The sequence below is a fragment of the Prosopis cineraria genome, unplaced genomic scaffold (genome assembly GCF_029017545.1).
Source record: "Prosopis cineraria cultivar Desert tree isolate PC_DT_omini unplaced genomic scaffold, ASM2901754v1 PC1, whole genome shotgun sequence".
Taxonomy (NCBI): Eukaryota; Viridiplantae; Streptophyta; class Magnoliopsida; order Fabales; family Fabaceae; genus Prosopis; species Prosopis cineraria.
This window is the reverse complement of record NW_026555332.1, coordinates 51,821,256-51,843,229: the sequence shown is the minus strand read 5'-3', so window position 1 is coordinate 51,843,229 and position 21,974 is coordinate 51,821,256. Positions and strand designations below refer to the sequence as shown.

Here is a 21,974-nt window from a genome sequence, read left to right as displayed (position 1 = left end):
GCTTTTAGTGAAGTTAGAACTGCTTTAAATATATTCTTTGGCCTAGATATATTTCTTGCTCTTTATCAGGCACAGCTTAAATGGAAGTAAATCACTTGATGTTACATTAGGAAGAGAATCCACTCCACACTTCATAGCATTTATCTCCAGGGAGATGAAACCATCCGAGGACGAAGAGCCTATTAAGTATTAATGTTCCAAATGCTCGATCACAGAACATGCAATACAAACCCAGAATATAAAAAAATTGTTGACGGCTAATCTGCATCCATCTCTTCAAGAGCTGCCTTGGCTGCTGCCTTCGCTTGTTCCAAAAGTTCATCCGGCACCTGCACATCGATATGATGAAATTAATCCTGGGAATGTTACACTAATAAGCTTCCAACATTGGCTAATAATTATCATTCCATGCCAAAAATCGGAGCCTCTACACCTGAGTGCATGTTTCACTAATATCTCAATCCAGGAGGGTAAAGAAAATGTAACAGCTATGTTACTTAACAATCAACTCCTTCAGTAAGTCGTAAAAAAAATGAACCGATGTTGCTCCTATTATGTTTCATCTGTTGCATGTTCACACACACACGCCCCTTGTATAAAAGCCAGGTATTACCTTCACATGTTGGCGGTTTGATTCATCACACACCCAGCTCATTTCAAGTTCAAAGTCTTTATCCTTGGCCTCATCATGAACTCCGTAAATACTGCTTGCCACAAAAAACAAACAATTTTGTTGTAATTAACAATTTTAGTAGTACATAGGATAAATTAAATTTCCCCCCTTCCCCTGTCAAGCACAAAAGATCCCGCTCCAGGACCACAATCCTCTTGCATTCCAGAAACTATAAAAGTTAATGTAACCCCAGCAGTGGAATAGTGGTCAATGATAATTATCACTTTTCTTTTCATGAATGAAAATTTTAATCTGATTGCTTCACGTTGGAACAGCCTCAATATGTATGAAAAACCTAAGCCTTCATACTGCTTATGTTTAGTTCCATAAATTTACCATATGCTATAAAAATCTCAATCAAAATCTATTGCCGTTCAACATATTAAATTTGCTACATGCATCCCATGATGTTCTTTGATTAGCCAGGAGCCTTATCTTTCCCTTGCTGCTCAATTTTTCTAACATTTTAAATCTGTAACTGTGATTGTGATATCTCACACACCAATCCAGACTTAAAACGTAAATTAAAAAAAATAAATAGTAGTCTCCTATCCAAAATATGTCCAAATAAATTGCTATATAAACGTTACAGCAATAATCGAGCTACTTACATCTTGGCTACCTCAATAACTCCCTGGCGGCAACTCATGTCAGAAAGCTTCAACTTCTCAATCTCTCTGCCAAAAGAATTAAGCAGAACAATTTAAAACCATCTCACTAAAACTGTCATCCCAATATTACAATAGCAACAAGAGCAATTAAAGAACAAAAAATTACAGGAAGTACTACAGTTTTATCTTCAAGACTTCCAACAAACAGATTTGTGCATAAATGTAAAGGTTATGCTAATAAACAGAGATATGGTTTGTAACAAGAAACTTGAGCTTTCCCTGACATAGGAGACAAAATTCTAAAAAGAAAAGCAATATTCAATTTTATCATAATTGATAAATTAATAAATAAACAATTCTTACATCCTAATGGCCCAATAAAGAGAAAAAGGGATATGATGTTGACCACTGCCAAGGTCTTCCCAACACACAATTGGAACATTTTATTTCATCATTGTTGACAGCAAAATCTTTTGGCCCTCCCCACCATGTTCCTAAAGATTAAGGCAACTAAAGCACAAGGTTTAAAATGCCACAGATTGCAGAACCTCACTATTTTATAGACTAACCAAAATCTTTCACGATCCAACTTTGCAGATTAAGCTTTTTAGTAAAAGCAAAGCAGCCTCAACATAGTAGAGTCTCTAGGACCTCATAGGCAAGTGTTCAATTGCCTCCCATTTCTTAATTGAAAGTTAAATTTCATCACAGTTTTGTGAACCAATGTGTACTCCATACTTCAAGCCCATAAGGCTTTTAGTTTTATGTAAGGGAGCATGATAGAGGGCAGTAAAAACCATTCATCGGGCAACCACTTATTAGTTTAAGCTTTCTAGTTGAAGAGATTTTTGATAGACTCCATAACTGACGATACTAATCCAGTCATATTTCCAATCCAAGTCCATTTCTCTCTTGCTACTTTTTGCCAGGTTACATCCAATGAGTACAATTGTGTGCTCTTATTTGGATTGACTCGATGGCTACAGGATTTGAGAAAATAAATTCTAAATAATAGTATAGGTTGGCTTCTTTAGTTAATTCCCTTCACACGATTAGAGTAAAATCAAACTACACAAACAAGAGGAAAGTTGTCCTCACACGTTATTAGCTGGTCTCATGATTCTCACAACTTCACAAGAACAATTCCCACTGCACTAAAGAAATGACGTCTATTGCAATCTTCTCAAGGTTCAGCAACTTTTCAAAATTTTAAACCCCAAGATTTGATGCTTAATCACCTCAAAGTTATTATTAATTTTGGCACAGCATCACATTAATGATTACTACAAAAAAAGATTATAAAACTGATCTCACTTACGTTTTAGCAGCCTGCCTGCCCTTCCCAATTGCTGCACCAAAATACCTCTAAACAAATGCCAAAACAAATCAGTACAAAAATACAAATGAAACTAAACAAAATAACTTGAACAATCTGCTAACAAAGCCATGGCATAGCCATAACAAATATAGACTCACATAGGAAACACCGGATGGTTCAACCATGTACAATTGTGGTCCATCTCTGTCATAACCTCCTAGTATGACACCACATCCAAAAGGTCTGCAAAAGCATTGTAGTTCTTTCAATACAGTGAACCATAAGGAAATACAATTTGAAGATTAATTACATTCAATCAGATATCATTTAACCTGAGCCACCAATATAGTGTACAAAGGTGCACATAGCTAGCCACCCGATCAGCAAGTTCCTTGACAGGAATTTGTTCACCATAAACACTGAAAAGAGAAATGAATGAAACATGTCTTCTTTTCATAAATTGAACCAAAATATTTAATAATACCTCAAAATCTCGAGATACAATGTCATTATAGTTTTCATTTACTAGTTAATCAGAATAAGGCACAACATAAATCATGACCTTAGGTTAATTGATAAAGAAATGAGTTTATTATAATGAACCATGGCCTCATTCTTGAAACATGACTGCTTACCATTAAAAAGAGAATAATATTTGTTAGGTTACAGCTTATTACAGTCAACTACTAAGCAAATGTTTGTTGCAATCAAAATGTTGCACAGTTACTTCTATTTTTATCAACAGCAATGCAATTGCGCCTTCCTCTATAGAGAAGGAAGTCTAAGCATATAAAATCGCAAGCATTAAAGTATATATGCCATAACTAGCAGAGAAGGTTACCAAGACATCCATACACTGAACAATTCAATATGCCCTATCATTAAAACCGTAACTTCAACTTGAAGTGTCATAATAGAGTATACTCAACAAATTCACAGATGAAAAATCAATGGCCGTGTTTAAATGCAGACAGCAATATCCACAAATCTGTCAATTCATAGGTTCATTGGCTTCATGATAAAATATGTAGCCCATCCTAAAAAATCTTTTGCTGGTTATTGGTAGGTAAGCAACAGTGCTGAAAATTGCACCTAGTACTCAAAATGAGAACATAAGATGAAGCTGAATAATACCATACAGTGATTCAATCAGTCCATATATCTATCATGTCAATGGCTTATCAACAGAAAATAGAGAAAGTGTTAAATCGGTCAAAATGCATAAAAAATGCAAAATTATGGAAATCAAGGGACAATCTTCAAATGTTGCAAGGAGCACAATATAAAACCTTTCATAATTAGTAGCTTCTGACTTAGCCCTGGCAACAATTTGCCTCCCATCAGCTGCTAATCCTGCCACCGCCTGAAATTGGAAGAATATTATGAATATATTCACAGATATTCAAATATAGGGATAATCAAAAATTTTATATGAGAAAGAAAATTTACTCAACAATAGACATTTCCTGAGCAATTATGCAGGGCACCAAAGCAACAAGAGAGTGATAAATGGCATTGTAGTCCAAAAATTCTTAAATAAAATCCCAATGCTATATCCTAGTTATAATGATATAAAAGTTCAGTTACATTGGTGCATTGCACCAGATGAAAACAAGAATTTATCCACCATTGCTTTTCTTCTTTTATGATTTGCGCTTACTTCCAAAGAACAGAAATTAAAGACATCACAACCCAAAATCACAGTTTTAGTAATAACAGTCAAATATAGTTTGAGGATAGGAATATAAAATTCAGTGCTATGAACCGAAAGACCAACTTGATATGAAACAATAATTCGCATCAATACTAAAAGAACTCCAGTTAAGTAGTTTTAACCTTTAACCTTTATTCTTAAAAAGTATGAGCATATGCGCATACTTGGATCCCACCCTCTCCAAGCAGTGCAGCTTTAAGTCTCACATCAAAGAATTTTGCTTTGGTGCGGAAGAGGGTGGGTATAAGTAGACATTCAAGCTGTTTGGATACCACTCGCTCAGGTGCTTTTAGTTCGTTCCAACAAAAATCCAGTTCTAGTAAATGCTACTCATCTAACATAACTTCCATTTTCTTCGATCTCCATAACTCACTCAACTATCACCGCTTCTTTCAACAATCTCTAGTATTATACATGCTCAATCAGCCAATCAGTGAATAAATCTAGGATTCTACCAATTTCCACACCGCTTAACAAGTTAGTGAGGTCGTCCCTAAACAAGAAGGCATATCATAGAGGTCTCTTTCAAGTATTCATTCTATGGTTATCACACCATGAAAAAGATTAACAAGGAAGAAATAACAAGATGTGCAAAAACAGAACAGTCAGAACTAAAAGTAAATAACATGGTACCATGCCCGAGTGGCGATGAACAGAGTGTATTCTTCGATTGGAACCCGCCAGCATCATCTTGGACGGAATAAGTTTCTCGACCCCCTAAAATTAGGTTAATGTTGAGAAAAGAATAGCACATAGATGCTGAAAACATGGGATGAACGCATTTACAAAATATCTACCATCACAATTCCGTCCTTGCATTTGATACCAATCACAGTTCTGCAACAAAAGTTTTGACAGTAAGATCCCAGTATCTACAATCCGACTAACGGCAAGCCAGGAAAAAAAATCATATTTACTTCTGATATGTCTAGCAACAAACATAAAAAGGAAAATCAAGCAGCAGAAGAAGAGAAGGAAGAGGAAGCGGCAGCAAGGTACCCGCTGTTGTCGACAGCTTTGGCTGCATACTCGATCTGGAAAACTCGGCCATCGGGCGAGAAAGTCGTGACTGAGAGATCATAACCTGTTCCGATGCTACTCATGCTTCCTAACGATCAATTGGCGGTACCAAATCTTGGCCGTGATCGAATGTCACTCTTGACTTCCCCCTGGAGCCCTACTAGAGCATGGAAATAACAAATAAGAAAGGTTTTGCCTTTCGCTTCAAGAAAATGGCAAAAGTTTTTTTTTTTTTTTTGGCACGACACATTGTGAGATTAAAATTTTTGAATATTTTATTACGTTTCAAAATCTTTTTCTTTCCGACTAAGCAGATTATACTGGTCTTTTACACTAAACAAGGGCGTCCAAAAGCTCTTTGGTTTGATTCGGCCTCATCCAATCCAACTCAAGACAATTTAGTTTAATTTGATTAGGATAAATTTGTAAGATAAAAAAGACTTAATTTTTTTTTAAATTAAATTGGACAAGAGATCAAACTAAGTCCAATCCAGCTTTATAAATTTAGTTAATATAATTATAATTAATTAATTAATATTATTATTATAACAAATTAATTTATAATAATTAATAATTTTTTGTGTTTTATACTTGTTAAGGACATGAATATTGAACAAAATTTTTGCATTAATTAACTTCAATTTTCTCCTTTTATTAATAAAATTTGTTGTTAACTTAGTTTAATTAATTTCAAACATGTTGAATGTTGTTTAATTTTAAAAATTATTTCATTTGTTGAATCTTTTGTTTTGTAATTAAAATATCTTTATTATTGTTAGAAATTATTATGAATTTGTAATTATTGTTATTATGATAAATTTTATATTAACTATAAATAATTTTATTATGTTAATTGAGCTTATTAAGTTAAAATAAATTGTTATCTTTCATAAATAAAAAAAAAGAGTGAAATATTAAAAAAGATCGAGACCATTTTTTTGCTCCTACTAGAATAGTCATATCCCGTTCAGTTTTAGATGATATCAGAATCCAATTAAATTATAGGTTACTTAATTTAATCTCTTTTCATAAAAAAGGCCAAATTTTAAATTAGATTGAAGTCCTGTCCAGTATATGCACTAGTAAACATGAGACGATCATGATAAAAAAGTAGTTGTGCCTCTGTTATTTTTGCATTATATATAGAGATATAAATTATATTAAATTGAAATTATAATTATATATAAAGTTTTTTGCCAACAAATTATATGTAACTATAAATATATTTAATTCTTGATGGAAAAATACATTTTCTTTCATTAGCCCAAAAAAACCTTCTGCTTCTCCGGTTTTTCCGAGTAAAGATAAATCACTAAATTGCCATTTTTTTAAGGGATCCATCAAGCCTGTGAAAATATGTTTACGATTACTATCTCACCTGAAAATTCGAACTCATACGATTGTCCGTTGACCGGTTTCGGGGGCCTCCACGCCTCCATGCCCACGGCAATACCCACAAACGGCGGATAGAAATGGCCATTTAGAGTCTGGGTTCTGTCGGAGGAAAAGAAAGAACAATACACAACACAATTCATAGTTCCAAGTAGCAGAAAAGGATGGGAAGGGTTCGGCTGCTTGTTTCAGATTTCCTCATGTCCTTCATGTGGGTGTGGTCTGGGGTTCTAATTAAGGTATCTGTCTCCAGATATTTGGGGTTGAGTCACCAGCCAGTTCTTGAGGCCGTGAAAATGACGCTTTCCATCATAAATATGTTCTTTTTTGCATTGTTGGGAATATGGACCCATGGCGGTGCCTATAATCCTCTCACAGTTTTAGCCGGTGCCATTTCTGGAGATTTCAGCAATTTCCTTTTCTGCGTTGGCGCTAGAATTCCCACTCAGGTTTGGTAACATTATTTTCGGACAGGGTTTAGTTATTCTCGTTTATCTAGCTTAGGGTGTGAAGATGATAATAATATAAGGGAAGGACTTGTGTGGTGTGGATTTTCTGAAATTAGTTAAGGCTCTGTATCTGCAAGTTAAAAATGGTATCCTGAGTCATTGCTGATCGCATGCTCGTCATTGTAATTGCATCATCTTTGAGTGAAGCATTTTAGAGCTGATTAGAATATACTTAATCAAACCTTGTTAGTTGCAGTGAGTTTTTGATGAATTGATAACTTCACTCTTTTTAATTGGCATCTTTGATATATCGATAATCGTGTTTGCTTTTGGCAAAGTCCCTTCTTTGTTGGTGTTTGATGTGTGCTCTCAGGTTTCGAAATTTCCTATCTGATTGTATGCTATTACACAGCTGTGGCGGGCTAAAAGTAGAACACTATAGAAAAATATTTTCCCAGTCTAGTCTTCACATCCTTATGATTTATATTTATTTATGAATTTTTGTTTGATGCAGCTGATTATGAAATTTACATCTAGGAATTAGTGTTTTCAATTGGGAAACAATCCAGAATAGGTTAACCTTTGCTTTGTCCAGAGAGTTCTATACCTTTTGGGAGATCTTAGCAAATGCTCTAGCGCAGCATTGCGCCTTAAAATTTGATGGTGCCAAAACAAGGTCAATGTTTTATTAATCTGATACTTCTGTTTCCTTCTTTATGTTCGCATTCAATATATGCCTTCAGCACAGATCCTGGATTGAAAGTTATTATGCTCAATTTCTGATATTTTCTTGGGTTTATCATTTTCAGGTGTTGGGATCTATTACTGGGGTTAGGTTCATAATTGATACAATTCCTGAAGTAGGGCGGGGACCACGTTTGAGCATTGACATCCATCGAGGTGCTCTGACAGAAGGATTCCTAACATTTGCAATTGTCATCATATCACTAGGGCTTGCTTCAAAACTTCCAGGAAGTTTCTATAGGAAGACTTGGATTTCCAGTATTTCCAAGCTAACACTTAATATACTTGGCTCTGATCTGACTGGTGGTATTATGAACCCAGCCTCTGTAAGTATTAATTCTATCTGTTTCATCTGTCAACTGTGAAATCATTGAAAGAAAGACAAGACTCAAATTAGGAATATGTTAATGTATCTGTTATCAAATTTTTCTTAACAAGGAAATTATTTTTTTCTGTAGTTTGATATTTTGTGATTGAGTTTTCTAAAAATTTTCCTCCACAAGCCATATTTTTATCGGGAACCCTGATAGTAAATTCCCAAGGAAGTTTCTCAGAATATAATCCTGGAAAAAAAACATTTGTCTGCTTTCTTTTTTTCCCATTTCATTGTCATCTGCTAAAAAAAACTTTGTTTGATCTTACAGGTGATGGGATGGGCTTACAATCGAGGGGACCACATTACGAAAGAGCACATCCTTGTATACTGGCTTGCCCCCGTAAAGGCAACTCTACTAGCAGTGTGGATATTCAAATTGCTAGTTAGGCCTGCAACACGAGAAAACCAGCACAAAAACTAAATCAGATTGATGAAACCTTATCCAGTGCTAATTCGCTGATTGCTTCTGGCTTCAATTAACATACTTGGAAGTTGTGGGAGTCCGGTATTCATATTTATTTCATCAGGTGGCTAACGTGTGATCATCATGCCCTATGCTATATACTATAAATGATGTGTGTTCATTTGTAATTGTAAGTATCATTATGAATATGGCCCGGCAGCCCTGCCATTTCTCTGATTGTATCAACTTGAGCTCCTGTATATTATAGTGCTTGCATGATGCACGTGCGTTAGGGTTTATGTGTTAACTTGTTAAGGATGTGTTTTTGGATGTTTACATCACTAACAAAGAAGCAGAGAATTATGTTTCACTGAGGAGTTGTGTCTCTTGTGCTTGATTTGGCTTTGACGATGAAAAATACACAAGTAAACGTTTTATGGGGAAGGAAAAAAGAAAGAAAATGATTAAGTTAATGAAAAATACTTGAATAAACTCTACACGGAAAAAGGTTCAAATGGAAAAGAAGAAGAAAATACTCTAGAAACGATATCCTCCACATTTTAGTCCTCTTTACCCTCTTCAGCGAGAGAGTAAGCTGGCCGCGTTGGTACAGGCACTTCTTACAGTTAACAGAGGACATTCGTTCTAAATATTGGTAAAGGGTTTGGTTGGAAGAAGTGGACTATCTATAACAGTATCTATCGCAAACTTATCCGAACAATCTGTATGCATTATCTTGAACACAAGGTGGAGGTTTACAGCTTACAACTAACACTCGTCTGACCTTTATAGTAACTTTGTGCAAGTTCAGTCTCCGCAGTCCAGTATTGATGGCGCCAATGAATTCGTGTACGGCCCATCTGGATACAATTATAAAGCAATTATAAAGAAATGATTGCTCCAAAAAACTGAAATTGTAGCTTAACTTGGGTTGTTCCTGTGATCAGCTTCCTTAACTGTGTTTGTTTCGTCCACCTTGGACTCAGTGGACCTTTGACCAGATTCTCTGCCTTCATCTTCAGCATGGGAGGGTTGCACAGATTCTGCCACTCCATGTTCATTTGTAATGCTTTCCAAATTTATCAACGAGGTATCGAAGCTTTGTGCGGAGTCTTTCATATCTTCTTCAACACTGTAGAACGGATCAAAAGAAGATCGTCCTTCTAGATCTGCAAATTTCATATCATCCTCCAATGTATCAAAATCAAAATTCTGTAAAATTTCAGGGATTGGAATAGCAAGGTCCTCAGCACGCATGGATCCTCCTAATTCAATGTCAATCTTCTCCTTTTGGTTCATACTTCTTTCCTCAATATTTGGAGTCACAGAACCAACCATCACAGGTTCATCCACCAGCACTAATGATCGGAAGTCATTCTCTGAAAGGGGTATTTTGGAGCAAAGTGTTTCCTTAAAGTTTCGCAGAATTCCATTATTGTAAGGATTTGCCTTCTTATCATATTGATAACGGAAGTTCTCATAAGTTGTCTGTATGAAATCAAAAGTTAAATGCATAACTAGGATTGACAGCAGCACCTATCTAGAGAAAAAAACATATACAGAAGACTCACAATAAGCTAATAATTATAATTTTACAATCAACACGAAAAAGTAGATCCTCTTTCTAATGTAAATAAATAAAAGATGACTTAAGATAAGCACACAAAAAGAATTTTTCTAAAAAAGATAGTTGAAGTTTCGGAAGCCACAAAGAAACCTCGCTACTTCAGAAAGGAGAAGATGATAGACAAGAAAAAAAACAGGTATCGTTCAAGTTGCTAGGACATCTTAATTTAATATGCTTGTAACTGTTACTCCATATTTGGTCCCAAAAAAAAAAAAAAAAAGTCACTTCATATGATGCGTAAAATGGTTGTAGCTATAGCAGTATGGCTTTTGTGCTTCCAACTGAATGAATTAGCCAAACAATCAAGCCCTAACATTAACATTAATTGTTCCCTAGCACAATAAATAGAGGTGAATCAAGCATCTTAAGTAATTGGACCTTTTTTATATTTTGAGTAAGATAGTCACCTGATTTGTGCAAATGAGATACAAATGGAAAGCTGTGAGGCCCCCAACAAACCAGACAGCTATGAAACAGTATATTATGAGAAAATCTGATACATAGTCTTGTGTTATTGCCTTCCCAAGGGTAACAGCTCTCAGGGCAAGATTGATCCAAGAAAACACAAAGACGTATATGCACAAAATGGTTGATGTTGAAATAAACATGAAGAAGAACCGATAGTTTCTCTGCAATTATATCAACATATAAGTCACCCCTTAATCTAGTAATGATAAGCAGTCAAATAAATTCAGAAAATAAAAAGTGTCTACTTTTTACTATATATACTTGTTTATAAATGGCATAAAAATGCAACAGTATACTTGAATGTTTTTAATGTAGGTCCTCCGCATTTCTTGCTTATCTGTACAGTGTAAATTTGGAGAGAAAGAGTAAGGGGGACAGCCACTTCTGTCTTCCCCTCTCAGTCTCCTTTACTGCATCTTTTTGCAGTACTGTGGGGGCCCAGTTCAAAACGTTCTTAAGCTTCATTTTTTGAAACATAGTGAACTTACTATTCCAATGCACTGGCCAACCCAGGGACAGTGATGATCAAATCTCTGGACACAATTGTTACAGATGGAGCAATGAGAACAGCGAGGTGGGCGATAAAGCAAACACGTATCACAGAACTTCACTTTAACTGTGTGACCATTGACTGTTACATCTCTAGTACGAGGCAGTTTCAATTGAGGGGTTGTACCATTAATCCATTCCATGGAAGGGGTAGGTAAATCAAATGCTTCGTCTGACTCAGGAGGCCTTGCATTCCTAGGGACAATGCCCGGATCTCTCCCAGAGGTCAGGAAGAGGAATGCTAAGTCCTGCATGCGAATTTTGCATAGCATCAGCTTTTACTTTCAAAGTAAGAAAGGAGGCCTCATCATCAGATATGAGGAAATGGTAAAATGATAAGGATCAAGGATAACTCAATAATGAACATGATATATATATATATAGAGAGAGAGAGAGAGAGAGCGATATGCAAATTAAGTAGGCAAAAAGAAAAACAGAATAATTCCAAAAGCTCCTATTCTGGAGGTGGATGTAACTAGAACTTACCAAAGCAGTGAGAATTACGCAAGTAGACAATACAGGATACCAATATGCATCACCAGGGCTCTTAGCATCTTCAATATTAATATACGTCTTTACACAAAATGCAACTGCAGGTCCAGCAATTAGTAGCGTGGTGAGAAACAACGAAGCCACATCAGGACCGAAGACCAGTCTGCCACCACAAAAAAATCTCTGGAAGAAATGTAAGCGAAAAGCTAAATCAGTACTTGATATTTCTTCTAGATGCCCATACTTCAATAATATACATTGGTTGTTTTCAATTTACCACAACTACATCAATATTTTCAGATGGAAGACGTTTGCTACAAGCTCAAAATATCCATAGTCATGCCAAGAACTGAGAAAATAAGTTGTGATAAGACGAAATACTAAATAAGACTTCAAATTTAACAGGTATCCAAACTACTTTTTTTTTTTTGTAAAAATATGGATTCACAATTCACCCATGTGAAATTAATTAATAAAGCAAGAAGTAATATTAGAGTGATGAAGGAGAGAAACACAATTTGGGAGAGAATAAGATATCCTCCGCAGCAAACTAGTGGAAAGAAGAGAAAAGGTAGTCAAAAAAAATACACGAATCTTTGAGTGCAGCTTTAGGAGTGCAGGCATAAGGGAGTAACAACAATTATGCAAAATTAACCAGCTCTTAAATCAGGACTTATTAAAGTTACAGTTTCTGTTAGCCGAAAAGAAAAAATAAAAACAATACAAGCAATTGGGACATGGTCTGATATATGAATGCTACTAGCAAAACTATTGCATTTTCTTGTGGCTAATCTTTAACTAAACACAGAGAGAGAGAGAGAGAGAGAGAGAGAGAAGCAACAATTCAAATTTCCATGATCAAGGGACATCATCCATGTACACTGAGGAATCACATAAGAAATTGAAGAAAAGCTCTTCAAGTGATCAAATACAGCAATCTTAAACATCAAACTCAAAGACTAGCAGAATAAATATAAACAAACGGAAAAGTACTCAATCAGTCCACAGTGAGCCTAATTGTTTTACTTTTCCATGAAATAAACCGTAATTACAGTCATGTTTCTTGAAAACAGCTCCTAGAATCAAAATTAAAATAAACAAAAAAAGCTATATCTGTTTTTCTGGCCATAAAAAAGTGATATTTGTTAGTCCTGAATCATTGTTACATAATCAGTCAACTATCTTAGTTTTACTTTCCCATTAGATGGAACTTATATCAATACTCCACTGACATCCAATTGTATTCGTAATCCGTTACTTTACAGAGAGAAAAGAAAGTTGACGAGGGGAGACCCAAAATTCATTATTCTCAATATAATGGAATTAAAAGAGAAAGAGACAAGAAGCAACAAATCAACGTAAAAAGCAAAAGTTCAAGAATAAGAACCAAACCAAAGGCATAGAAAAATAAAAACTCACGTTACTGCCCCTCCACACTTGGTAAAGCCTCCTTTGTTTCACGTTCTGGGCCTTGCTGCCAGAAGGAGAGGAAGGCCCCATGTCCTGATTCTTCTTTCCGACCTAAACTAGCTTTTATCCACCGGAAAACACATAACCAATCATCCAGCTTTGAAACCAGAAGTCGTCAGAGACATTCAAATTCCTTTCGCAGTCGTCGAATCAGTGTGCTTGAGAGTCGACAGTCAAAGTGACAATGAAGAAAGGGATGGTGTGGGATCGAAATTGAGAAGCCGCTGGGGAAATAATCTTGGAGAGTGATGATACACGCTCACGAAACGAAGTTTGGGAGTCCCTTCCTGTCAATGGAAAGTGGCGGCAGCTTGGAGGAGGTAATTGGGCGGGCAGGCGGACGTTCCAATTCTCGTGGCATTCACGCGCTTCGTGATTCCCTCATTCTCGGTGGTCCTGATTGATTCTGTTTACAAAAACGATACACATTTTTAAATTTTTTTCCTCTTGGTGATGATGTACGTACATATCAAATATTCAAATCATATCCACACCAAATCACATTATCATAGTGAGGTGGGTGGCACAACTTCGCTCCTGTTATCGTCCTTAACACTTCGTGCTCACATAAACTCAATTCATAGTCTGACGCGTTTTTATTTTATTTTTTATTTTACCTCTATCGCGCTCCAGTTTGCGTAATAGTAGAAATAGAAACTTGTTGGCAAAAAAATAGTAGAAATAGAAACTCTATCTGGGTACAATGTATTTGGTTCAACGCACTTATCTACTTTTTTCTTAATGTAATAAAGAAATAATTAAATAAATTATGTTTTATTGCTAAGAGTCAATGGCAAAGGCAAGACCCGAACTCAATGGTGCATGATAATTTAATTTAAAAAATTATAATTTTTTTAAAAATAATATAATTACACTAGAAATAAAATTATATTAACATAAATAAATTAATTTTCATTTTTTTAAAAAAAATATATTGAACATGTTAATATAGTCTTCTATATAAAATATATTCTTCATATCTTATATCTATCTTAAAATACTACGTATCTAGTAAGCTATTTAGATTAAATGTTTTTTATTTAGTTTAAAAAATGTAAAATCTCAAGAATAGGAATGTAAAGTTATAAAATTTATATATATAACTTATAATTTTTTCAAAAGTGAGGGGGTACATTTGCACACCCTCAACGATGAGTAAATCTTACTTAGAGTTACCCATTCTTTACACTTTGATTTGATACAATTTTTATAATTTGACTTAATTATAATTCAATCTCTTAATTTTAAATCAATGCAATTTAATTTCTATAATTTTAACTATTTAAAATTTTAGTCCATGTATTTTGGAAAATAAAATCATAATAACCAAAGTTATTTCGCAAAGCTTAAAAACTAATATTTTAAATAGTTAAAATTATAAACATTAAATTGTATTGAATCAAAGTTTAGTAACTGCTCTTAAATTACAATTAAATCAAATTATAAAAATTTAATTGTTTCAAATTAACGTTTAACAACCGAATTACAACAGGGTAGAAACTATAGGAAAGAAATGATTAATTTTTTTCAAAAAAAAATGTTCTACGCATTTTCGTTACAGGGATTAGTCCTTTTATTGATATATTTTTGCATCGAGTTTTGACCAAGATAGAAGATGATTTATTCAACTTGTATTTGAATATTATTAACTTTGAAGGTTATTTTTCCTATTGAATTTTTTATTTGAAAAGCATTTGAAAATTTTTACTCTAATTTTAAATGAAAAGTTTTAACGTTCAAATTATCTAAATTAAGCTTGAGCAGCTAAAAATCTCTTTTATTCTACTCGGAGGAATCCAAAATGATTTCTGTTGGCCACCTCACGGCAATTCTGCGATAATTGGAAGGGGGACGTACATATTATAATTATTAGTTACAAAAATTTTTTTGGCCAAGTTAGTTCATAAGTTTCATTATCCTGAGACAGCTTATATCCTGCTGTTTAATAATTCCTTGTGCGTGTGCGTGTGCGTGGGGGGGGGGGGGGGGGGGGGATTTAATAATCATAATTCGTCTACAGGAACATGACAGCTCTGCACTTTGGCAAGAACAAAAAAAAAAAAAGGACAGCTTTGCATAATTGTGACATGTCTTACCTCGTGCCCGGCAAATTTTTCTCGGTTAAGATAAACCACTCTTGTTTTATTTTCTTGGGTTAGTGTACATTTTCATCCTTAATTTTCTCCTTGAGATCTGGTGGTTATTTTAAAGTTAAATGTAGTTCAATATTGTTCTGAAGTTTTAGAAAGAGTGTAATGTCATCCTTTCATTAAATCTATGTTATTTTATCAGAGTCTCATATAGTGAAGGTTTGGGATCGTTTGAGTGTAAATGGTAATACTTGCAAATTTTTTAAGACATCAAGTGATAGAATAAAAAACATTAAATCTCAATTATTTTAATTATTAGTTGACAAGGAAAAAAATTAAAAAAATTACAAATAAATTATCTATATAAAAATTAATATCAATTAAATCTTTTAATATAATAAATAAATGTCCAATGATTAATATAAGGATTTCATCCTTCAAGTTTAATTTTTATTAATTTAATCATTTAAGCTTGTCTCAATTATTAATTTAATCATTTAAGCTTGTCCAATGATATGGTTAAAATTGATTGACATGAATAAAGAATACTGATAATAGTCATGTATATTAATAAAAAAATGTAATTATTTAGGTAAAAAAATATTCAAAAAATTTTAAAAAGTAAAAGAGCAAAATATAATATAAGAGATTCAATTGATAAAAAGTAAACTGATTTAAGAATTAATTTATTTTCATCTAACTATGTATGTATATCGTGAAGACATCAATGTACTTTATTTAGTAGATTAATTTGATAGTTGAATTGCATTTAAAACTTAAGAGACTAACAAAATAATTCAAAAAAAATACAAAAAATCATGTGGATCGAAGTTAAATTTAAGAGACTAAAAATTTTATTATTTCATAATATTATTTACTATTCATATACAGAATTACAGTACTATTTTGACCCATTATATTAACTAGCTATTAGTTAACCAATTAATTTGCTTTATGCAATGTCAATAGGCAATTAAAAATGCTATTTTTGTTTTAATAGTATCTTATTAAAATATTAAAAATTAAAATATTATAATTTTTTTAGTCAACTAATTTGAAATTAAGAGGGGTGTAATTGAGAAATAAAATTGGACCCTTTTTAATATCTAAAAAGTAATATTGCACTACTTTTAACTTCAAATTCATCAATACATTTTGTCGAAAATTTAAAAATAAAATACATCTTAATTTTATTTTTTTAACACTACTTTCAATCTAATTTATAAGTCAGAAAAACAGATAATTGCATATTTCATGCTTTAACAAAATTGGCCAAAATTGCTTTTTTTTTAATGTGTTCCGAATTGATTTTTTTTTTTTTTCAATCATCTGTCATTGACGACTAATAAATTAGCGAAAGCCGTGCTGCTTTTACTGTGCTGCTCTCTCTTTTTTGACCCGAACACTAGTACCACTATCAGTCATAAGTCTTTCTTGACAAAATTAAAATGAAAAAATTTTGTAGGAAACGAGCATTTAATGATATAAAAATTATTTATGTTTTTAACCATACAAATTTTAAAAAATAAATTTATACTTGAAACCGGAGATGGTATATCTTAAAATCTAAAAGGGTTATTGTCAATTATTTAGGGAACAAAATAACGTGAAATGAACAAAAAAAAAAAAGCACATGTCTGTCCATATTAAATACGATGATCACAAGGAGAGGAAGGGGAGTGCACGTAGAATATGCTTAGATTTAAATGTAAAATGACCACCTTCCTACAGAGAATGTCAACCAATCAATATTCAACTAACTTCGAATTAAAATATAAATAAAATCGATGCAAAGAGCAAGGATGCTGCTTAAATCGGGGCTGGCATTTGGCAGTACTAAACGTGTTGTAACGGCAGCCAACCATACTTAATTTTTTTATACTTCTTTCATCTCTAAATATAAAAAAAAATAATTTTGTATTCTTAAATATAAAAGTTTGTTAGTATTTTTTAATGAATAAATTATTATATTTTTATTAAATTAAAAAAAATACTCTCATTAATTTATTTTAAAAAAATTATTTTTTATTTATAATAATTGAGGGCAAATTGCTGTGCTTGTAATTAGATAATCAATTTTTATTAATTTACGTGATTTGATTAAATATATTTTATATATAAGGACATAGAGAGTAAGTTAAAAGGGCAAAAATATCTTCTTCTTTTTTTCAAAAACACTTGATATTTTTTTTTTCAAATAATGTCGTGCTGTAATTTTTAAAATGATATAATATTACCCAACCGTTAAACTCAAACATCATTTGATTGTCAAATTTGTGCTTTGACCAATAAACATACACATGTCACTTTCTAATTTACTCTTCTTCTACAATTAAATTTAAATGTGTTCTTTAACTTCCAACTTACTTCTTCACCTTCGATCTCCAAACTCCTAGCACACCAAATTCATAACATCTCCTCTCTCCTCAATTTTTAAGGCCACATCGAGAGCAAGAATGTCTGAGGGTAGTGGGACTTGAGTGATGTTGGAGTCAAAGAGAATGGTGCAGACGCTTCAATTCTTCCCCTGGACTCGCTAAGCAAATCGATGTGGGTTTCGGGCTTCGTACTTATACGAAGAGGATTATTGTGGGTTTTGGATGGAGATCACTTTCAAATTGTTGTGAGGTTTTGGGGCTGGCAAGATTCAGGATTAATGATGAGCTACTAGGTAAAAATGGTTTTTTGATGCTTCAAACATTAGTAGGTTATGAAAGGAGGATCTTGGATGTGTCGGTTCCCTAGCTAGGCACCTTGAAACCCAAATTCATTTTGCCTTATATTCAGGGACCTTTGTACATTTAGAGCAAGCTGTACTTAGAGCCTTATATTTAAAGCAAGCTGTATTTGGGGGTTGAGAAATCCAAAGAATTGTTACAAGGACCTTTGTACAAGCTCAGTGATAGTTGTTTGATTCTGCCTTATATTTAGGGAAAATTATTGCAAGAACGCACATAGTCAATACACCAAAATCAATAAAAAAAAATTAAGACATTTTAAAAGAAATTGACCAGAACATTATCAATAACCAAACAAAGGAACCTTAGCCTTTGTTTATATACTTAATTGAAAAGTCATAGTGAAACTGAACCCAAAAAAGGAGAGGTAGCAATGTGTTAGGTGCAAGCAATAACAATGAAGGAAACTTAATCAACAAATGTAGATGCAAACATAAAGGGCGAAGAGAATGAGGGTATAAACAGCAAAGAAGATGAGGTTTAAGTGAAAATGTAAAGAGGGCCGGAGAAAGATGAAGAGAAGGATGCAAATCAACACAAGATCCCAATTAGTCGCGTGGTTCGGCTCAACACAGCAAGATAAGCTCTAATGGAGAAGTGGCGATGATTTTTTTTTCAATAGAATAGAAGTGATGATGATTGAAGAAGAAGAAGAATAAGAGTCAGCAAAGCCTTTTCAATGGCCACTTGTCTCTCTCTCTCTCTCTCTATTTTTTTTTAATACCACGTGAGTGCCAGGTTGCAATAAAAGCCAAACACACGGTCAACTACTAATCAACTTTAATAACAGAGCAACGTTATATCATTTTAAAAAAATTTTAAAATGACATTGCTCTCAAAAAGGTTGTATATTGTAACACTCTTAAATTTACAGACCGATTTTTTGCAAATTATTAATTCAAGAAATCATTTTTTTTTCTTTATTTTTTTTTCATTGAACCCTTATCATGGTAGAAAAATTTCTACCACGATACATCCAAGACAATATACCACAGGTCTTAAAATATCTAAAAAAAACAATTAGAACCATGAGGGACAGACATGATCCTCATAGCATGTTATTCAAATCAGATCATAAATCAAGAGGGACAGACATAATCCTCTTGGTCATATAAATACTTTTAATAAAAAGGATTAGAGTTTACATGCTTCACAAAGAAGATATGTCCTAAGTTGGCACAAGATACATTGTATAATCTAAAATAAGAGGCAACGTAAAAGATGGTGTCTCATACACCACAGTTACACCTCTGGTGCTTTCTCGGCTGGACTCGCTCCTGTAAAAATATTAACCACAGGGAATGAGACTTAAAAGTCCCAGTAACCAAAAATTAATATGTAATGATGCATGCGGATGTAACTAATCATGCGATTGCTAAGTGGGCACACAAAACATTTAACCGAACAATACTTTCAAACAAACCGAACAAGTATTTAATTTGCATGACTGCACCTTATATCCTCCTTTCGCCATGCTCGGACGCCAAATCACCCGGCCAAAGGTGAGTTGGACCAAGCGACACGCCACTCATTGGGTCCAATGAGGGCTTACCACGTGGTAATAATTAACCGAACAGAAATTCCCATTAACACCATATATTAAAATACCCTGACAAGTCATGCATCATTCAAATATCCAAACAGGAATATATCCGAACAATAATATCTCATCATGATAAACAAAAATAAATTTTTAACCCACTTGGCAATAATTTCAAACAGGTATATACAGTATTTATTTTCAATAATTTATAATTTTTCCAAACAACAAAACAACACATAACCATTCACAAACACACTCATCACAACACATTAATAATGGTTACCTTGTGTCTTGAATAACAAGTTCCCCTTCACAACTCCTTTTTCACCACTATCTTTGTCAATATAATCTACATAATTATTTCACAATACTATATATTAATTTTACATTAAAATAAATAACTCTAATTTAAAGAGTTAGAAAGTCTTAAATCTATAGTCCATATTAACACTAATTTAAGATTTATGCCTCATTTAACTTCCCAAATTCTTTTCTAAAATTCTCGTACCCTAATGAACTATTTTTTTTATCCTCAATTCACTTCTAGTATCAAAATTTTATCCTTCTACATTCTAAAAATTCATCCAAAAATAAATTAAAAATTTTAGAATTATTCTGAAGCCTCAAATCACCTTTCTATAACCTCAAAAATACCTATTCATATTTAAATAAATATTTAATAATCATAGGTTTATCCCTACGTCTCAGATTCCACATAAATTCAACCATATAGATCTAGATTTTAACTCAAAAATTCTTAAACATGAGTTTCAACCTCAAGAAAATATTCTATAATATTTATTATATCCCTAAGAATTTTAACCTATATTTTTAATCCATCATATCATCAGATTAACTATCCTATAGAAAAATCCTAATCAAAATATTTACTCTATCCTACAAAATAATCGTATCACTAGAAAGCTAATATTATTTAGAAAATAAATATAAAATTAATTTTGTAATTAAATAAATTTTTAAATGCTAATCTAAACAGGAAAGTTAGAACATACCTGAAGAAAAAGAAAATAATCCCCCTTGTGAGAAAACGCCGAGCAACGTGAGAGGAAGAGAGAAAAATAATATAAAAATGGGATTGTGAGTCCCAAAATTATATTAAAAAAAACTATAGGTTTAAATTTAATTATTCAAACCTTTGGGCCAAAAGTTACAATTTTTTCTAAATTGCATCTTAGCCTCTCATGCTTCCTAATGCACACACCCCCTCCTTTTTATACATGAAAGTACCTCTTCTCTTCCCTCATCTAACCAATGTGGGACTTAGAAACAACAACCTTCCACCCCCTTTTTTTTGTTCCTTCTACCTTCTCTCTCTCTTTTTTTTTCAATACATACATAAAAAAAATTATTTATGTATTATATCTTAACTAAATATTGCTTATGTGGTTTTAAATTTAAATTTTTAAATTCATAATTAAATACCTAACCATAATATTATTTCTAAATAACCTCAAATAATATAAATTCCTATTATTATCATTTTTTTTTCTCAAAACCTAAATTCCACAATTTTTTTATTATATAAAAAATCAGGATGTTACATATATCAGTCATTTTTTGGAGAAAAGTTCTCAAAACATTTTTACCTTTTTACCTTTTTTTATATGAATATTTAATCATGCTATATGAAAACGCTGTTGAGTTTAATTAGAGATAGCTTCTTTAAATGTTTTTTTCCAGCATTCACATAAATTTGAATTTAAGACCATGTACTAAAAATGTTATAATCCTTTCTACTGAAAGGTAAAACCAACGTTGTTGCCAACTATTTTTAAATTTTCAGAAAAAGTGTCTAAATTTCACTAGATTTAAGTTAAAAAAATTGTGTTTTAATATATCAATGTTGATAATTGGATAATGGACAGTAAAATAAAAGAAATAAGATTCTTATTTCAATAATAATGATAATAGTAGCAGTCATACTCTTGAAGGCAAAAGCCTTTCGTAATTACACGGCAGCTATGTAAAAAAGCAATCAAAATTATTTGCGTTCATTTAAAATAAAAAAAATAAAGATGCTGTCTTTAAAAACAAACTCTTCCAGGCTTAAATCCTATAAATAACCCTTATTAATCAAGCTGAGTGGTGAATTACATATTTACAAATCACAATCACAAGTCATACACATAATATTTTTTGTCTCTTACTGTTGTTATCCATTCATCAGAGGCTAATGAAAGCGACCCACGGGCCATGGACAAGAACCACACGCATGTAGTAGATCACCCACCAACTGTGCTACCCCCAAAAAAGTGGACAACCTAAACCCATGCGCG

At 32.9% G+C, this 21,974-nt stretch overlaps 3 protein-coding genes and 1 long non-coding RNA gene across 4 annotated transcripts; 1 reads left to right on the top strand and 3 right to left on the bottom strand.

Annotated features, from left to right (window-relative positions):
• Window positions 1–76: 76 nt before the first annotated feature.
• Window positions 77–5,513, bottom strand: LOC129317762 (proteasome subunit alpha type-3). The gene is made up of 10 exons (XM_054962132.1): window positions 5,316–5,513; window positions 5,114–5,153; window positions 4,950–5,033; window positions 3,892–3,965; window positions 2,935–3,021; window positions 2,761–2,845; window positions 2,603–2,649; window positions 1,285–1,350; window positions 614–704; window positions 77–329 (listed from the first exon to the last, which is right to left on the bottom strand). Exons 1-10 carry the CDS (start codon window positions 5,417–5,419, stop codon window positions 258–260), a joined length of 750 nt encoding a protein of 249 aa, XP_054818107.1. The 5' UTR covers window positions 5,420–5,513; the 3' UTR covers window positions 77–257.
• A 1,179-nt stretch (window positions 5,514–6,692) lies between these two features.
• Window positions 6,693–9,007, top strand: LOC129317742 (probable aquaporin SIP2-1). The gene is made up of 3 exons (XM_054962112.1): window positions 6,693–7,177; window positions 7,987–8,247; window positions 8,566–9,007. Exons 1-3 carry the CDS (start codon window positions 6,893–6,895, stop codon window positions 8,716–8,718), a joined length of 699 nt encoding a protein of 232 aa, XP_054818087.1. The 5' UTR covers window positions 6,693–6,892; the 3' UTR covers window positions 8,719–9,007.
• A 142-nt stretch (window positions 9,008–9,149) lies between these two features.
• On the bottom strand, window positions 9,150–13,766 carry LOC129317732 (probable protein S-acyltransferase 1). The gene is made up of 6 exons (XM_054962100.1): window positions 13,256–13,766; window positions 11,831–12,019; window positions 11,284–11,592; window positions 10,735–10,956; window positions 9,658–10,188; window positions 9,150–9,560 (listed from the first exon to the last, which is right to left on the bottom strand). Exons 1-6 carry the CDS (start codon window positions 13,334–13,336, stop codon window positions 9,456–9,458), a joined length of 1,437 nt encoding a protein of 478 aa, XP_054818075.1. The 5' UTR covers window positions 13,337–13,766; the 3' UTR covers window positions 9,150–9,455.
• A 5,372-nt stretch (window positions 13,767–19,138) lies between these two features.
• LOC129305917 (uncharacterized) lies at window positions 19,139–20,881 on the bottom strand. Its single transcript, XR_008592061.1, has 3 exons — window positions 20,691–20,881; window positions 19,961–20,026; window positions 19,139–19,411 (listed from the first exon to the last, which is right to left on the bottom strand). It is a non-coding gene; the product is annotated as an uncharacterized LOC129305917 (long non-coding RNA).
• Between the last annotated feature and the right edge of the window lie 1,093 nt (window positions 20,882–21,974).

Bases quoted from the DNA above. Each gene is read 5' to 3' on its own strand.
- LOC129317762 (XM_054962132.1), bottom strand. From the start codon at position 5,419: ATGAGTAGCATCGGAACAGGTTATGATCTCTCAGTCACGACTTTCTCG. The intron at 5,154-5,315 runs GTACCTTGCTGC...CTTTTGTTGCAG, and splicing joins AAAGCTGTCGACAACAGCGG to AACTGTGATTGGTATCAAAT. The intron at 705-1,284 runs GTAAGTAGCTCG...TGTGGCAAGCAG, and splicing joins GTTATTGAGGTAGCCAAGAT to TATTTACGGAGTTCATGATG.
- LOC129317742 (XM_054962112.1), top strand. From the start codon at position 6,893: ATGGGAAGGGTTCGGCTGCTTGTTTCAGATTTCCTCATGTCCTTCATG. The intron at 7,178-7,986 runs GTTTGGTAACAT...TATCATTTTCAG, and splicing joins GCGCTAGAATTCCCACTCAG to GTGTTGGGATCTATTACTGG. The intron at 8,248-8,565 runs GTAAGTATTAAT...TTGATCTTACAG, and splicing joins GTATTATGAACCCAGCCTCT to GTGATGGGATGGGCTTACAA.
- LOC129317732 (XM_054962100.1), bottom strand. From the start codon at position 13,336: ATGGGGCCTTCCTCTCCTTCTGGCAGCAAGGCCCAGAACGTGAAACAA. The intron at 11,593-11,830 runs GTAAGTTCTAGT...ATTCGCATGCAG, and splicing joins GCGTAATTCTCACTGCTTTG to GACTTAGCATTCCTCTTCCT. The intron at 9,561-9,657 runs GTTAAGGAAGCT...AATTGTATCCAG, and splicing joins AGGTGGACGAAACAAACACA to ATGGGCCGTACACGAATTCA.